Source organism: Amblyomma americanum, chromosome 3 (genome assembly GCF_052857255.1).
Source record: "Amblyomma americanum isolate KBUSLIRL-KWMA chromosome 3, ASM5285725v1, whole genome shotgun sequence".
In the NCBI taxonomy this organism is placed as follows: domain Eukaryota; kingdom Metazoa; phylum Arthropoda; class Arachnida; order Ixodida; family Ixodidae; genus Amblyomma; species Amblyomma americanum.
In genome coordinates, this window is record NC_135499.1 from 6,064,140 (window position 1) to 6,081,399 (window position 17,260).

General features: G+C 48.6%; 1 protein-coding gene across 1 annotated transcript in view; it reads left to right on the top strand.

The window, feature by feature from the left end:
- Positions 1 to 2,665: 2,665 nt before the first annotated feature.
- LOC144123067 (phospholipid-transporting ATPase ABCA3-like) overlaps positions 2,666 to 17,260 on the top strand; it is a 174,740-nt gene continuing 160,145 nt past the window's right edge. Inside the window, exons 1-2 of the mRNA XM_077655974.1 lie at positions 2,666 to 2,864; positions 16,213 to 16,391. Of these exons, the coding sequence (XP_077512100.1) occupies positions 2,666 to 2,864; positions 16,213 to 16,391 (378 nt within the window). The remainder of the gene's footprint in view (positions 2,865 to 16,212; positions 16,392 to 17,260) is intronic.

The window sequence follows — 17,260 nt, forward strand, 5'->3', positions numbered from 1 at the left end:
GAAATTGATTCATAGAAACCTTTTTGTTCACTTCAAGCTGGGGCTTTTTGTTTTAGCGGGATTGCTAACGCATGGTGGAACTCACGATCGAGAATTTAAAAGTGCAGGAGCTGCTCGAAATTTTCCAGGAGCTGGGGATTTCGCTACTTTCTACGAAAAGAAAAAAGGATATTCTCGAAATTATGCGGCAGGAGGAGGTGTCTGCTGAGGAGGTCGACGAGGCTTGGGAAACGATTGTCGCACGCAAAGAAGAGCAGAAAAAACTGGAGTTGTACAAAAAAAGATGACGAGCAAAACGAAAAAGAAGAGCTTAGGTTGGCTCAAGAGAGACGGGAGGTCCGTGAGACCGAGGAAAAAGCGAGAGAACATGCTCGAAAAATGTAGGAGCTCGAAATCGCATCGAACGGAGGGAATATGGCGCGTCTTACCCATGTAGCTTCCGTAGAGGAGCGAGGGAGGCAGAGATTGCCGGATATCGTCTCACCATACCGCGTGGGAGGCGATATTGCACTGTTTTTGGCAAATTTCGTTACGTGCATGCGGGAAGATGCACATCGACAAGAGCGCTTGGTCGGAGGAGTTACTTCCTATCCTTCCGTGCAAGGCGGCCGAAGTGGTGGCTCGTCTCTCACGGAAATAGTGTTTGTATAAAGTTTTCCACGTTTTTTCCTCCGATCTTCCTCGTCTCTTCTCCAGCCCAACCACGCTACCTGAATCCCAACATTCTTCATCCCGGTACGGTGCCGCCCCGCTGTCCGGGTAGTATATCCTGCTGGCTCGTGCTTACCGCTGACCAGCAACGCTCCCGCAGGAATCCCTCCGCGCGCCGTTCCGCTGCCCATATCAAGCGTTACCGCAGCGATCACCACATCTGGCGAGCAACAGCTCGGCCATGCGCAGTTGGGCTACCTTCGCGCGCAACTAGATGACTGGAAGAATAAGCGGGCAGTTTAAATGTCTAAAAAGTGGCCGTAGAACGCTATTTTTTTTTTCTGCTGTGGGAACGCGGCGGCGGGAAAAGCGGTAGCTGGGAAGTTGGCCTGGATAAATAAATGCATGCGGGCGTGAGTGAGATAAGCCAGCGATGTGGTCAACAAGCGACCCTAGACGGGCGTCTGACGCGTAGTGCGCGGGGACGGCGGCCCATGGCCCAAGTTCGCCTGTATCCGCAACCTCCCCATCAGAACCGCAACGAGCATCCGCAGTCCGACGCTCCCTGCAACCGGACCTTCCCACTCCACTGCTAAGCCACCATTTCTCCTCACTCTGTGGAACTTTTCTTTGCCTTGTTGCTCGCACTGTTCCTCGCGCTGCTCCTCTGTACATTATTGCTTTAATCTTGTAACGTGGCTTTACAGTTATCGCCCTTGTATTTCCTTCTTGATTTAATAGTTTGTCTGCGTCGTCATTCTGCGTTTGTTATTTTGGTGTCCCCAGTATACGGACGCTATATTGCTAGGCTTTGTTCTGTAACATTTTGTTGTTGGCCTTTGCCTAAGTAAAGTTTTTGTTACGGAACTTGTATACTCTTCATGCCTCCGGTCAACGGCAAATCAGGCGTGGGCCTACCACCGGTCAGCATCGCGAACCGCTTTCGCCCGTGGGGTGAAGAGGTTTGTTGCTGAACCCCCTCCGAACTACAGAGAACGCAGTGGTGGACAGGTTGGCCCGATTAGTTATAATTTCTGCGCCAATCAGCCCTCAAGTCGGCCACACTATCTAGACACTCGCTACTCTGCCTCTGTGAACCGAGGCTTCATCCGCCGAAGCCAATGCTGGTCACTGTGGCAATGGCTTGTGAATTAATAACAGCTGTTGGAAGTGAGCACTCATGCTGTTGGTCTCTGTTACTGTGAATTCTCTCTTCTGCTGGGCTCCATTTTTACGCGACCGCGTATACAGCTCGGTCGGTCCAAAAGCCGTCGGCGTAGTCGGCTCCGCGTGACGGAAATAATGGGGGCTGCGTAAAAAACTGTGTCGTGCCAACCGTTTGCCGCAGAATGTTCCAGATGGTGTCATTTGATTCAGCGTTTCGTGCAGCATAAACTTACTACTAAAGTCAGCGCCCAGGTCGCGGCAGGGGTTCGAAGCTTCGTCCTATTATTGGGGGCTGCGCAAAAAAATCGTATCATGGTAATTTGTGGTTGTGGTGATTGATGATTGATTCGTGTGTGATAGGCGATGATGAGTTAATGAAATCATTGTACTGAATTGTTTAATTATATGAATGAAATATCCGAAAAAGCGGGTCCTAAGTTCTGAAAACTACCAGAATGAAAAAGCCAATGCTTGATTAAGGTAATTAGGAAAAATTAGGGTGTAATTAAATAATTATTTTTGAAACAATGCAGAACAACAACAATGCGTTCAAAGGTTTTTCCAACGGGCCAGGTTGTTGCGCCGGACGGGCGATGGTGTTCAGTGAACTCCTAGCAGCGCTGCAACACGGTGTTGCGTTTCACTCTTAAAGGCGAAGCTGAAGCGTCCTCCACTATTTTTTATCATGAACTGTCCACAAACAAGCCAGGCTGCCGAAGATAAGCCCAATATTGATGGCACGCAAGTCGAGGACAACGATACGAGCGTGAAAATCCTCCCCGATACGCCCCGAGCCTCGATTTTTATCCCCGCAGAAGACGTGACCCAACTGCGAGGCCAAAGTGCAATGCGAGCCAAGGCCATCGACTTCGAGGCCACATCGGTAGCCGAAGGGCTACCACCTCGGTCGACACGGGATCATCGGGACTTTGGCCACCCAGATGGAGAAAGCCATGGCGGCTTGGGACGGCCCCGTGTGCCCGCACCGCTGGAGGCCACCTCATTAGCCACCACACGAATGACGGTCAACGGACGCGCCTACGCCGGTACCTTCTTCGTTCTTCTGATGAGCGTCAAACCATCATCGACCTTCGCTGGAAGCCTATCGCGCTTTCAATGGAAGAGGCCTTTTCTTCGAAGACAACCCTGGAATCAGAATCGGAACGTTACTCATACAAAAAGACATTGCAGAAAAATGCTTCGCAGTCATCTGGACCTTTAACCGTTAGGGCTAGTGATGGGTCCTTTGCAGACATTATTAAACAGAAAACAATCACAGTATGAAATAATGCTACGAACAACATATATATTTAGGTTGGTACGTTGAATTCCTTGCTGACATGGTAGCATTTTAGCGACGACGCAAAGTTCGATATTTTTTCAGGTTACACGGAATGTTATTCCATATTTCAGCCCCGATCCCGATGAAAGATATCGAGTGTCGCCCGTATAAGTTACGAGCTCTGGGTAAATTCAAATTATGTAAAGCCTGCCTAGTGTCATGTTTGGGAGAGATGAATATTTATTTTTTATTTATTTAACAAATACGGCAGGCCCTAAGTGGGCCCTAGCAGGAGGGGCGAAAAGAATACAGCATTTTGAATATCAATTCATCGTGCGAAACATAAGTAAAATACACTAAGACATGTTCAACTCTTACAATAAAACATGCATAAACACGAAACACGACTATGAGGTAGACGACAACAATTTGTCAATGGAATCAATGGACATGATGACATCAGAAGGCAGCTTGTTCCATTTCTCGATAGTGGGTGGATAAAAAGAATATTTAAAGGCATTGATTTTAGTTTGATACGGCGTTAAAGAATGTGCATAATGATGTCTTGTGGGACGAGTTGGATGGGGTGCAAGGTTTACATCGAAACTTATGGCGAGTCTGTTGTTTTTCAGCAGAAATAGAAATTTTAGTCTCTGGATTTTTCTACGTATTTGCAGTAGTGGGATGGCATTTTTTTTCATTAAAATGGAAGGAGAGTCAGATGTGCGATATTTAGAAGAGATGAACCGCACGGCTTTCCGCTGTACAGCCTCCAATGCCTCATATGTTAGAGGGATGCAGAGTGTTCGTGCTAATTATTCGTTTGCCTAAAATGGCCGTTTTGTAATCGCGGACAGAGTTGATGGACAATATGTTTAATTAGTTAAACACAGGTTAGGGGGATTATGCTCTCGGTGCACATGAAATTATCTTGAAAGCCCTTTTCTGGAGGATGCTAACTTTTGTTAGGTACGATGTGAATTAAGGTCCAAGCCAAGGATTCAATAAAGTATGTCAAATGATTATGAAAAGTCGGAGGTAAATTTTTTGCATAGGTTATGTGGGGCACCCAGTGTAGATTTTCAACGAGAGTTATTCATAAATATTTGTGGCTTTCAACCCTTTCAATGGGTATTCCATCGAGATGCAGGTAGCATGGTAAGGGGGTTGATTTGCGTCGGGAGGTAAAAGCAATGAACTTTGTTTTTTTAACATTCAGCGCTAGTTTGTTACTACTGAACCAAGTTAGAGCATCACGTAACTGCGGACGAAGAGAGCGTTTCATCCTGGTTTTGCATCCTCGTTCCTGTGGGTGCCGTGGGTACTGATACCATCGAAGACATTACTGAGGAACGCGCAGTTGCTCTTGGACCAAGGAACTGATATCGCAAGAGGCATTTGGGCGGCCAGAGAGCTTTCTGGCTTGTCGGCTTCATCAAAGGACGGCATTCCTGTGCACGGCATTAATATTGGCAGCAGCAGCGACGGCTTACAGACGGTGTATGATAAAGTTAATCTACGTTTACAGGTAGACGGTAATTTCGCTTCCCTTGCTAGGAATGTCACACTGCGTCGTCACTGTTGCTGCCACGATTGTGCTCTTCGTTGCTTCATTTCTGGTGTAACAGTGACAGACAAAACCTTCCAACCTCGCTCGCCATTACAGTTTTTTGAATTATGGCTGGCTCTGGTACTCTCGGTGACGTGCTCTTAGCTGTTGGTAAAACGCTACCGAGTAGGATAAAAGAATTGTGAGAATGTTAACTGAGTAAAGATTGACGTGTTCGCAACCGAAGTGAAAAATGAAAATACATCTGTGCGCGAACCCAATACTCAGAACCATTCTTATTTAGACGGTATACGAGAGGTTGGAGGCTCTCACGAATGAGAGGTGTTAAACGTATAGGAAGGGTATCGATGAGTCCCGTCATGAGGTGGCCGAAGTGAAGGCTCAATTTTCAATGCCGGGAGGAAATCCAGTAGATGCAGAAAGAACTCGTGGAAGCTAAGAAAGAGATTAGCGAGATAAGACAATAGAACATCTAGAATGAAGGCATTCCGGTGGGTTAAGGAGGTAGATATGCGCAATGCAATGAAAAAATAGCTACCTCTGTGGGATACCATGTCTGAGGTGTTGCGTTTGTCTTTGAACATTGCAACACAGCCAAATGTTGCGAAGAGGTCTTCTTCTCGCAATATGCGGGATAAGTTTTTCTGTTCAGCTAAAAAGACAAGGCTCAACGCTGGTGTCCTTCGCTGCAATGAAAGTGGTCCACTTTATATCATTGAGCATCTCTATAGAAAACAAGGTGTCGCTGAGCAAAGCGCGGCAGCGACGCCTAGAGAAAAGCCGGAAGTTTTCCTGGGTTCCGCCGGGAAAGATCCTGACGAAAAAGAAAGAAAACTCAACTGTGTTAAGAATCGAAATCGAGAGTGAGGTTGTACAGTCTTATTCATTGTTCATGTTTGTTTTTATTTGTATTTCTGTTTGATCATGGCTTTTACTTTCACTCTAATTGTTCTTATGAAGCAGAAAATTGTGTTTTCAGTATTTTGCTGCAATATGCGCAGTATCCGGTCGCTTCTGAGTATCTGATTTCTTACCTTCCCCGTCACAATTTACTTTATGACCAGATCGCTGTTAGTGAAACTGGCTTAGGGATATAAGAGGATTCTGGTGTGGGCTAATTGGTGCATACTTTCTACGACACAGATTGACACAGCACAACGGAACGAGGACGAAACACAGGACAGCGCCCGTCCTGTGTCTCGTCCTCGTTCCGTTGCGCTGTGTCAATCTGTGTCGTAGAAAGAATGGCTTAGGATAACGGAGCATCTTTTGTGCAGGCTAGAAATTTTTCTCTCTTCCACGGGTGCCGAGCGCACGAGGGGGTGGTGATGCCTTCTTTGTACGAGAGGTTATCTTCTGAAGTTCTGCCTACCCTTACTATCAGTGCCCATACAATTGAGACGCTATTTTTGAATCTTGAGTGTGGTATAATCATTTATGTGGTCTGCCGCCCTCCTGGTTCTGCAGTATCGTTCTTTATAGAAAGAACTTGAATCAGTTATAGCACTTTTGAACTTTAAGAACAGTTACCATATTGTCATTGTGGGACACTTTGACATAGATGTTTCGGGAGAAACTGACAATTACACCTTACATTTAAGGTCTTATAACATGTGCAACCTTATAATAGAGCACACGCGTGTGAGCTTCGGTACGTTATTAGACTGTGCGCTAAGCAACATCACATAGAATAGATGGACCAATGCTTGTCTAGATCCAATAGCTGATAACGTACACATCTTTGTTAGTTTTGAAAGACAAGAAATAATAACTACTAAAATAATTGCCCGTGAAAAGGTTGACTGTCGATCACTCCGTGAGATCCAAAGCAGACTTCTTCACCACTTATGATAGCGACATAAACAAGCAATACACATTTTTTTCCACTGCTTTCCAGGATGTTGTTTTGCAGAGTTTTATAGAGACGACCTCAGGCAGGTATAATGTTCCTGTATGGCCATGGATGAGTATCGAAATCTTAGGCGCATTGAAGGACAAGAAAAATGGCGCCACCAATGGAAACTGACTAATACTAATAATTACTATTTAAGGCAGTTAAACGCTTGCGGAACCTGTCAGTATCTTTGCTGCCCAAAAGAAAAGGAGACTATTCATCTCTCGTTGGCAGTGGTCATGATTACGCAAAGCAGATTTAAATATTGTAGCAGGTGTAAAGGTTTCGTTCAGAGCAGCATATATTGCCTGACTCTAGCACTCAAAAACAAATCATGAGTTTAATGAGCATTCTGTAAAGACTGGACCGTAACTAGCCGCCCAATTACCTGCAGTCTTTGAATATATGCGCCCAATCAAGTCTTTTATGAGCAGGTTTGATATTGAGGTATATTACGATGGATGAAATAATAGAGTAGTTAAACAGTTAGGAATCAAGAAGGCAGCTGAGCTAGATGAGATTTCTGTTAAGCTAAGCAAAGGCAAAGCTCACCCGCTCCATCTATATAAACACTCTCTTGATAGAGAAATATATCCTTCAACATTGAAAATAGGAAGAGAAGGAGATTACTATAATCCGTCAAGTTATAGGCCTAATCAATTAATAGAGTTGTCAAAACAGTTTTCGAAAAGGTGCTCTTTATTCATGTAAACGAATTTATATCTAAATAAGATATCTTGAGCCTTCACCAACGCGGTTTCAGACCTCTTTTCCTACGAGGTTGTTAACTCTTCCAAAGGACGCGTCCACTCTTATGAGTATCTTGGAGTCACGCTCTGTAACGATCTTTCTTGGTGCTCATACATCAGCAGCATCATCTCATCCACCAACAGGTCTTTAGGATTCCTGAAATGTCACTTTCGTCATGCACCTCACCACGGAAAGCTCCTGGCATACAAGGCAATTATTGGATCAAAACTAGAGTACTCCAGTTCGATCTGGAGCCCTCTGAAAAAAAATTCTAGCAAACGCGCTCGAATCAGCCCAAACCCGTTAAGCCCGTTTCGTTCATCATGCAAGCTCACACTCCATTAGCGTTGCATCTTTGAAGATACATTCCGCCAGCCGGACCGCCAGCCTTTGCTTGCTTCCCAAGGTTTTCCACAGCTCAATTAATCCGGTTCCGGAAAAAACGTCCCCAGAAAAAACGGCCCCGGATAAAAATGCTCCCGGAAGAAAGCATACACCAAAAGAACATCCCTCTTTTCGAAGTAGGAAAATTTGTTCGTAGACGGATGAAACCAAACGTCCCGTAATCCCTTGCGGCTTGAGCATCCACCTCGCATGAGGGAGGGAGCGGGTGTCGGATTCCCAGTGACGGCGGGTGCCCACCGGTTTTCTAAAGGGTACACAACCTTTTCCATATCATCACGCTGAGCTTATCTTACGTTACGTGGAGTACCAGTGTGCAGTGAGCTCTAAACTGGCTATTTGTATCGCTGGTGCTGTGCTAAACGCAATGGCTGTAGAGTTTTTTAATTGTGGACCGTCCTCCATCAGACTAATGCCAGAAGCTGCCCGAGAGATACTAGATTGCTTTGCATCATGTTTTGTTTCCGGTACCGGCAGGTGGGTAAATGGAGCTAAAAGATTGTAACTTTCCGGTGAACGCCTCGCACTTATCCCCCTGCGATGTGAAGCGTCCACTCGGCCACTCTTGACGGAGGACACAGGACCAACAATCGTGTAGCATTATGCGCTACAGCGATTCCACCCGTCGGTATAGAAATGACTAAACAAAAAAAAATAGGCAGTGGCTTAGCAAGCGAAAAGCTTCAGTTATGCTTGGTTTGAAGTCATGGATATGTTTCGCAGCTTAGCTAGTATTGTATACATTGTTTATCTATAGGCGTAGACTTGGTTACTCAACGGAATATGTTTACGAGTTAAACACAGAAACGACAATTAAACTTCTTTATTTATTACTGTTGGACATATTGTCTTGCAGTTTCTCTACAGCCATAAAGACAGCCCGGTGATCCGAGTGCGACTGTCTCTATGGTTTCGCTGTTGTGCAGCCAACTCCGAAGCGAGAACTTCTGGATCGGACGAATTTAGTTTCTCAGCTTTTCTACGTAGTCTAGCAGTAGCCACACTCTCCTTCCCTTCCATGTCAAGTACGCACGCCTTTTCTCTGACAAGCGCATTATATAGCCTCCTTGCGCATGCACATGATGCACATGTGGGGAAGCGCGCGGCTGCGCCGAAAGGTCAGGCGATGGAGTCGGCGGCGGCAGCGGCGAGGAGCGATCACCTGCGCGGCGCGTGACGTCACTCGTTTTCGCGCATGCGCATACCTCACCAGTTCGGCTCACGCGAAGCTCGGCCCTGACCCGCTTTTCGCTTTAAAACAGATTACTGTCGTTCATCCTTCCGCTAATACTATATTACCAGAAACGTAATGGCTGTGATCGTGCAAACTTTGGGCTCTAGAAATGAGCGGTGATCAATGTCTGTCACTTCTGAAGTTTTTTTAGGACGCTGGCCTTATGAAGCGGCTGCAAAGCCACAATCATTTAAATCTGTCTCAGGTGGAGCAGTTGCCGAGAGGTGGCTGTAAGTCGTACAAACGTAGAGGGTGATCGTACACATGAATGCAATTAGCCAATTACCGGTCAGTATCTTTAACGTCCATCTGTTGTAAGACGCTCTAAAATGTTCTTTTTAATAAAAACCATTGAAGCGGGCAGACGACGACGAGACTGAGCGAGTGAACGGGTGGACGAAGACGAAGACGTCAACGAAGTTCTGACTGTGTTCTGAGTGCCACTCGTAGCTGTTCCTTCGCTGGTGTACATAGCTCTAAATATATTCTTTCCCGCAACATAATTGGTGGAGGTGCGCCTTTCCCCTACGTTTACAAACGACGGAGCTCCGCAGCGGCCGACAGTTGCCTTCGCTCATCATGACCCAGGACGCCTGCCAGCAAACATCACCATCCGCCATGCCATAACTCGTTCTTTCTGCTCCTCATGACCCTGGGACATTTTCTGGCACCGACACCGTTGACGTGGACGACTGGATCCAGATGTATGAACGCGTGAGTACATACAACCGCTGGGATGCAACCCTTATGCTCGCCAATGTCTTTTTCTACCGAAAAGACACCGCCCGAGTCTGGTACGAGACTCACGAAGATGACTTCACCAGCTGGGACGTCTGCAAGCAGAAACTGCGCGACCTGTTTGGACGGCCGCTCGGCCGAACACTCGCCGCTAAGAGGGATCTTGCATCCCGAGCTCAAACTTCTACGGAATCCTATGTTTCGTACAATCAGGACGTGTTGGCCCTCTGCAACCAAGTTGACAATAACATGGCCGAATCTGGTAAAGTGGGTCACGTGCTGAAGGGGATCGCCGACGATGCCTTCAACATGCTTGTCTACAAGAATTGCAATACAGTCGACGACATTATTAAGGAATGTCGCCACTTCGAGGAAGCTAAAAGCAGGCGTATTAGCCAGCCGTACAGACGCCTCCCCAACACGGCTGCCATTTCCTCATGTGAAGACCTGCTGCACCGGCAAACTCCTGCGCTTCCAGAAAATGTGACCCGCATCATTCGACGCGAACTCGAAGCCTTGTCCCCTGCCTCCCTGCACCTACGTGATGGCGACATCCACTTGCCCACCCTCTCTATGGTACAAGCCGTCGTCCGTCAAGAGCTTGCAAATCTTGGCCTCCAACCCGTCAGCCCAGTACGTCCGTCATCCCCACCCGACATCACTGCGATTGCTCCTGACCGACCTTCCTACTTCGCTCCACGTCGACGAACCCTAACGACTGGCGGACACCCGACGACAGGCCCATTTGTTTCCTCTGCCGTCGTATTGGCCACATCTGCCACCAATGTCGCAATTATTGGTCCCGTCGTAGCGCATACATTCCTCTCAGCTCTCACCGCAACGACGAACAGCCCAGCCGCTTCACGCCCCCTCCAGCCCGGCAGAGTGCTACAGTCAGCGACCAGTTTTCCCGCCCCAGCCGCTCCTCGTTCCCCCTGCATCGGCAGTCTCGTTCGCCCCTACGCCGTCGCTCCTCTCCTGGCCCCTACGTACGCTCGCAAGCGGAAAACTAGACACTGCAGTGTCTGGAGGTGATGCTGCAGTGCTGCCCCAGTCCCAAAATCCTCACTTAGCCCTCCGCGCACACCGAAATTTGCTCGCTATTCATGTCGATGGAGTCCCTGTGAGAGCCCTGATCGATACGGGCGCGCACGTATCCGCCATGAGTTCAACCCTCCGACGCCGCCTCAGAGAAGTACTGACCCCTGCACCCACAGCCGTTCTCCGCGATGACGACGGCGGAACGCCTCCTGTGGTTGGACTATGCACAGCCCGTGTGACCATTTCCGGCCGCCATACATCCGTTCTATTCTCTGTTCTGGACCAGTACCCTCATGACGTCATTCTTGGCCTCGACTTTCTGTCTGAGCATTCAGCCCTCATCAACTGCGCCACCAGTGTTGTCCAGCTTGACCTCCCCCTTTCTGCTGAGTCCCCGCCCCCAGCTGTACCTCGCCTTTGTGCTGTCGACTTTGTCCGTCTAACGCCTAAAGTCGCCACTTACATTTCTTTCTCATCTGTTCCTCCTGCCCCTGATGGTCCCTACGCAGTCACTCCGGACCTTGACGTCGCCGTCTCGCGAAGTATTGCGCTTGCGCACACTGTCTGTACAATGTCGGCCAACCGAGCGTACCTTCCGGTTCTGAACTTTGGCTCGTCTATCCAACCGCTCCCGCAAGGCATCTCACTCGCCACGCTCTTCCCGGCTGCCGAATGTGTCCTATCAGTCGTAGACACCTGCTTACCTTCTACTCATCAAAGCCTGTTGCCTGCGGCCACATCAACCTAGAAACCAACGGACGACTACGCCGACATGATCTCTTATGACCTACCGCCGATGCAAGCTCACAATCTTAGGTGCCTTTTATCATCTTTTCGCAACATCTTAGACTTTGATGCCCGTGTTTTGGCTCGTACCTCTTTAGTGACGCATCGCATAAACACTGGTGATGCCGCTCCTATCCACAGACGTCTGTACCGCGTGTCCAGCGCTGAACCCGCCGTCATCAATCAAGAGGTGGAAAAGATGCTCGCAAAAGACATCATCGAGCCCTCGTCAAGCCCTTGGGCTTCACCAGTTGTCCTGGTAAAAAAAAGGACGGCAGCTGGCGCTTCTGCGTTGATTACCGGAACCTAAACCGCATCACAAAAAAGGACGTATATCCTCTCCCGAAGATCGATGATGCATTAGATTGCCTCCACGGCGCCAAATATTTCTCATCAATTGATCTTCGATCGGGGTACTGGTAAATTGCCGTTGATGAAAAGGACCGCGAAAAGACCGCCTTCGTGACGTGTGATGGCTTATACCAATTTAAAGTCATGTCATTCGGACTCTGTAACGCGCCGGCTACCTTTGAACGAATGATGGACTCCCTTCTTCACGGCTTTAAGTGGTCGACCTGCCCCTGCTACCTTGACAATGTTGTGGTTTTCTCGCCTACTTTTGCCACGCACCTCGAACGCCTCTCCAGTATTCTGACAGTGTTCCGCAACGCCAGACTCCAGCTGAACACATCGAAATGCAAATTCGGTCGCCGCCAACTCACTATTCTCGGACACCTAGTTGATGCTTCTGGTGTCCGCCCAGATCCAGTCAAAATTCAAGCCGTCAAGGACTTTCCTCTTCCTAGGTCGTCGAAATATGTGCGCAGCTTTGTCGGCTTGTGCTCGTATTTTCGCCGGCATCGTTCGCCCCCTCACCGACCTTCTTAAGAACGACACCCCCTTTAACTGGGGCCCTGCTCAAGAGCACTAATTTTCCTGCCTCGTTCGATTGCTTACCTCTCCGCCCATCTTAGCCCATTTTGACCCGTCGTCTCTCACAGAGGTTCGCACCGACGCCTCCGGATATGGGATCGGTGCCGTGCTAGCCCAACGTCAACGGGGACAAGATTGCGTCGTCGCTTATGCCAGCCGCTTACTTTCCGCGACAGAGAAAAATTACTCCATTACTGAGCGCGAGTGTCCCGCCCTTGTCTGGGCTGTAGCTAAATTCCGCCCGTACCTGTTCGGCCGCTCATTCGCTGTTGTCACTGATCACCACGCTCTCTGTTGGCTGTCTTCACTAAAAGATCCCACCAGTCGCCTTGGTCGCTGGGCTTTGAGCTTCCAAGAATATTTATACTCTTTAGTGTGCAAGTCCGGTCGTCGCTACCAGAACGCTGACTGTTTATCCCGGTACCTTGTGGAGCCACCTGACCTAGAAGACGCTGAGACCCTGCCTTTCCTCTTAGCTATCACTGCTCTCACCGATATCGCCAACGAACAGCGCCACGACTAATATTTACGCCCTATTTTTGATGGCCTCCGCTCTGCAAACCGATCTCCGTCTCTGCAACTTTATGTGCTCCAGAATGGCATTTCATATCGCCGCAATCTACGCTCCGATGGTCATCCATTGCTGCTCGTCATTCCTTAACATCTACGCTCTTCTGTCCTTGAATAATTGCACGATCTGCCGACAGCCGGCCACCTTGGCCTGTCCCGCACGTACGCCCGAGTGCGGCACCGCTTCTTTTGGCCTGGCCTGTATCGTTCCGTCAAGCGTTACGTTGCCTCTTGCGACCTGTGTCAACGTCGGAAGAGGCCCTCCATTTTGCCTGCCGGTCTCCTACAACCCATCGACGTACCTCCGGAACCTTTTCACCGTGTTGGCCTCGACCTTCTCGGCCCTTTTCCCACGTCCCTCTCCGGCAACAAGTGGATCGCTGTCGCAACTGATTATACGACTCGGTACGCCATCACGCGTGCTTTGCCTACCAGCTGCGCTACTGATGTCGCCGATTTTCTTCTCCAAAACGTCATTCTTCACCATGGCGCCCCTCGTCAACTGCTCACCGACCGTGGTCGTTATTTTCTGTCCCGAGTGATTAATGACATTCTTCGTTCGTGTGCCACCATTCACAAACCAGCGGGCTTACGGAACGGTTCAAACGCACGCTCACCGGCATGTTAGCAATGTACGTCTCGCCAGACCACCGAGATTGACACGCTGCCTTGCCTTATTTATTTATTATAGATACCTCAATGGCCCTTGAGGGCTTTACATGAGGGGCTTTACATGTGACTTTTGCGTATAACTCTTCACGGCATGACACAACCGGCTATTCCCCTTTCTACCTTTTGTTTGGTCGGCACCCCATCTTGCCTTTGGACACACTCATGCCATCTTCTTCAGTCGCCACCACTGCTTAAGCTCAGGACGCCATCGCCCGGGCCTCGCTGGCGCGCCAAATAGCCCGTAGTCGGCTCCGTGCCTCACAAGCTTCCCAGAAGTCCGCCTACGACCGCCATCACCGGGCGGTCGAATATGAACCCGGGTCACTCGTCCTCCTCTGGACGCCGTCACGCAGCGTCAGTCTCTCCGAGAAGCTCCTTTCTCACTACCGGGGCCCTTACCGTGTGGTGCGCCGTGTCACCGACGTGAACTATGAAATTGCACCCCTTGCATGCTCGCCATCGTCCTCCCTCTCCTCGACCAATGTCGTCCATGTCTGCCGCCTAAAACCTTATCATACATCGCCACTCTAACGCCGAGACGGCGTCTCATCAGCCGGGGGTCCTGTAGCGGAAAGACGACGACGAGACTAAGCGAGTGAACGAAGATGAAGACAACAAAGTTCTGACTGTGTTCTGAGTGCCGCTCGTAGCTGTTCCTTCGCTGGTGTACATAGCTGTAAATATATTCTTTCGCGCAACAATATTTTTAAAGAAAACATTTTTTTTGCCTGAGGTCAGCATGGTTTTCGCTCTGGTTTCTCGTGCGCAACGCAAATAACTTGAATTTGAGCACGACTGCAGCCAGTTTGCACAAAGATGAAAATTACCTGTCATAGATTTTCGGAAAGCAATTGATGTCGCCCCGCACGATGTGCTTCGCTTAAAATCCTTATCGAAAGGCATTCCTGAAAATATCCTCGGCTGGTTAAAGGGTTCAGAACAGCGAGGTTGCGGGCTAGTTGGTAATGCATTTATACGAAGAAACAGCGCGATGAAACACGGACACACGAAGAAACGAAGGACACATAGCGCTCGTGTGTGTGTTTCATTCTTCCTTTGTCCGTGTTTCGTCGCGCTGTTTCTTCGTTTAAAGTTTAAAGGATTATTTACAACTGCGAAAAGAGCAGGTTGTTCTGAACGCGGTGACATCAGCTGCAATGCACGTACTATCGGGAGTGCCTCAGGGCTCTGTGCTTAGGCCGCTTTTAATTCTAATTTTTATTAACGATATTGTTGCAGATTTGAATTCTAACTTTACACTTTATGTCGAAGGCTGTGCCAGGCATCGTTCCGTGAAGTTGAGTTGAGTTAAGGTTTTGAATGCTCCAGGTGGGGTTAGCCTTGCTTCATCTGCCTGCAATTGGTCCATCGTAGCGTCCCTTCTATATTAATAATGTCCTAAAGCCTGTCGCATCTACCCCGCTATGCACACAGTCTCTTATAATAGCACACATTCTCTCTCGCCGTCACCATCTATGCACACAATCAATCCACATAGTCCACATCAAAGTCCACTCCAGAAGTCGTTCCGTGAAATGCCTTGCCGATATGTCTGCTTTGCAGGGCGACCTAGATAATGTTGCCGTCTGGTGAAACCGATGACAGATCACTCTTTACCGAAAATGCTATCATGCGCAGTTGACCAAGAAAAAGTTTCTCAGTGCATACGTAAATAATATTGCACTTCAAACATCTGGACATAGTAAATCCTTGGTGTTACGTTTGCTGCAACTCTTAACGGGTCCAATAATATTCACAAGGGTGGAAATTTGGGCGAGTCGGTAACGATGATCCATGGTATATGGGGAGCGCAAAAACGGCACAAGGGTCAGTCGGAAGTTAGCGCCGGTGTTGTCCGTCTTTCTTTGTCCCTTGTGCCGTTTTTGCTCTCCCCATATATCATGGACCAATAATATTAGATGTTTTCAGCGTACCAGAGACGTACTATGGGAGACGCATACCGGTTTGCCGGACGCCATAGTGACATCTGACACTGCAACACATTTGATCTTTACATCTATTCTCAAAACCAAGTAATAGTCAAGAAAATAGGGCAGTTTCCGACCTATTGGGTTCCCGAAGAATTGATTATTAGGGTATTTTTTTTCCTCATGGGCGCTTCCTCAGGGCAGTTTTTTTTTTTTCTGGGAGCGTACATTCCGGGGACATTTCCTCCGCGGACGTACCTTCCGGGGAATTTTTTTCTTACAGCTCACTTAATCATGCGCCTTACATTGGGCATTGCGCCCGCAAATTTCACCGCACTGCGCATCCTTTGCAGATTGCCGGACCAGCACTGCAAATTTTCAGGTCCTTTTTAAAGCGGGAGCTCTACTCCCATGCAAGACCTAAAGGTCATGTCGCTCAGACGAATGACCTTCAAGTTTCTGCACGCACCTGGACGTTGCCAAAAAGTTGTGCTATGGGCTTATGAAGCTTACGCGTCGCTAGAATTCTTTTCGGAAACGAAGAAGGATTCAGCTGCCCAGTGTACGCTTTCAGCCTTCGCGGTGCGCGTGCAGGCGGAGCCAACTGGGCCACCCTTTCCAAGCGAGCGCTGGATCTCGACAGCGTCACCCCGCTTGAGCTTCTCGCGGTCATGCTCGCCTCGTGCGCAGTAAACGTCTTCCTGCTCTTCTACCTGAGCAACGTTTTGCCGTGGGCCACGGACTACCCTCAGCAGCCGCTCTTCTGCCTGATGGTGGGTGCACACTTGCTGACGTCGACGCCAAGCCAGACCTATGAATGGGTTGGCTTTGTGCGCCGAATCACACTTTATTGATCATCTTGGAATTTATTGGGCAGGCGTACGCAAACCAACCAGCGACAAGAAGAGACTGAAGTTACGCAAACTTAACTCTGATCATATTGTTTGAAAGCGCGCTTAATACTTAGATATCGTTGCACATGCGCAGCAGGTTTGCAGAGCAGGAGGAATGAGAAAACATCATGGAATCGCAGCGCTAGCAGACAAGGACACAGGAAGGACACAAACAACACACTTGTCTGCTAGCGCTGTGATTCCATGATGTTTCATCACCACCAACTCGCCCAGTAACATACCCTGCATAGGGAATGAGAACAAATACAAAGAAAATCATTGGGGTTATTGGAGACGCGTATCCCAAAAGAATAGAAAACTGGGCTGTTGGAGGTTGCTCATAGACGAAGACAGAAGACACAGTACACGCGTCCTCTCACAACTGCCTTATTTGAAAGGAAACGGTAACTTCGAAACTTCACATTGTGTTTTATAAAGGGAAAAAGGCGTCTGACAAATAGCTTCGCGCGGTCTCAAAAATATTGCTGGCAGACAGGATTTCCCTATGGTTTTCCCGGCCCCCAAAAAACTACCGTGTTTATGCGCAGAGGCAAATAAACATGCTAAGACTCCCAAACCACGTTGCAGCATCAACCATGAGAAAAAACACGCCGAATGCGATACAGGCGTTGTTTATGTCAAACCGCTTTCCTGCGGAATGAAGTATGTTGGCCAAACGGGCCGTTGCCTAAACAAAAGGCTAAGCGACCACGCTATCAACTGTAACTCGATCACGCATTCGGGAAAGC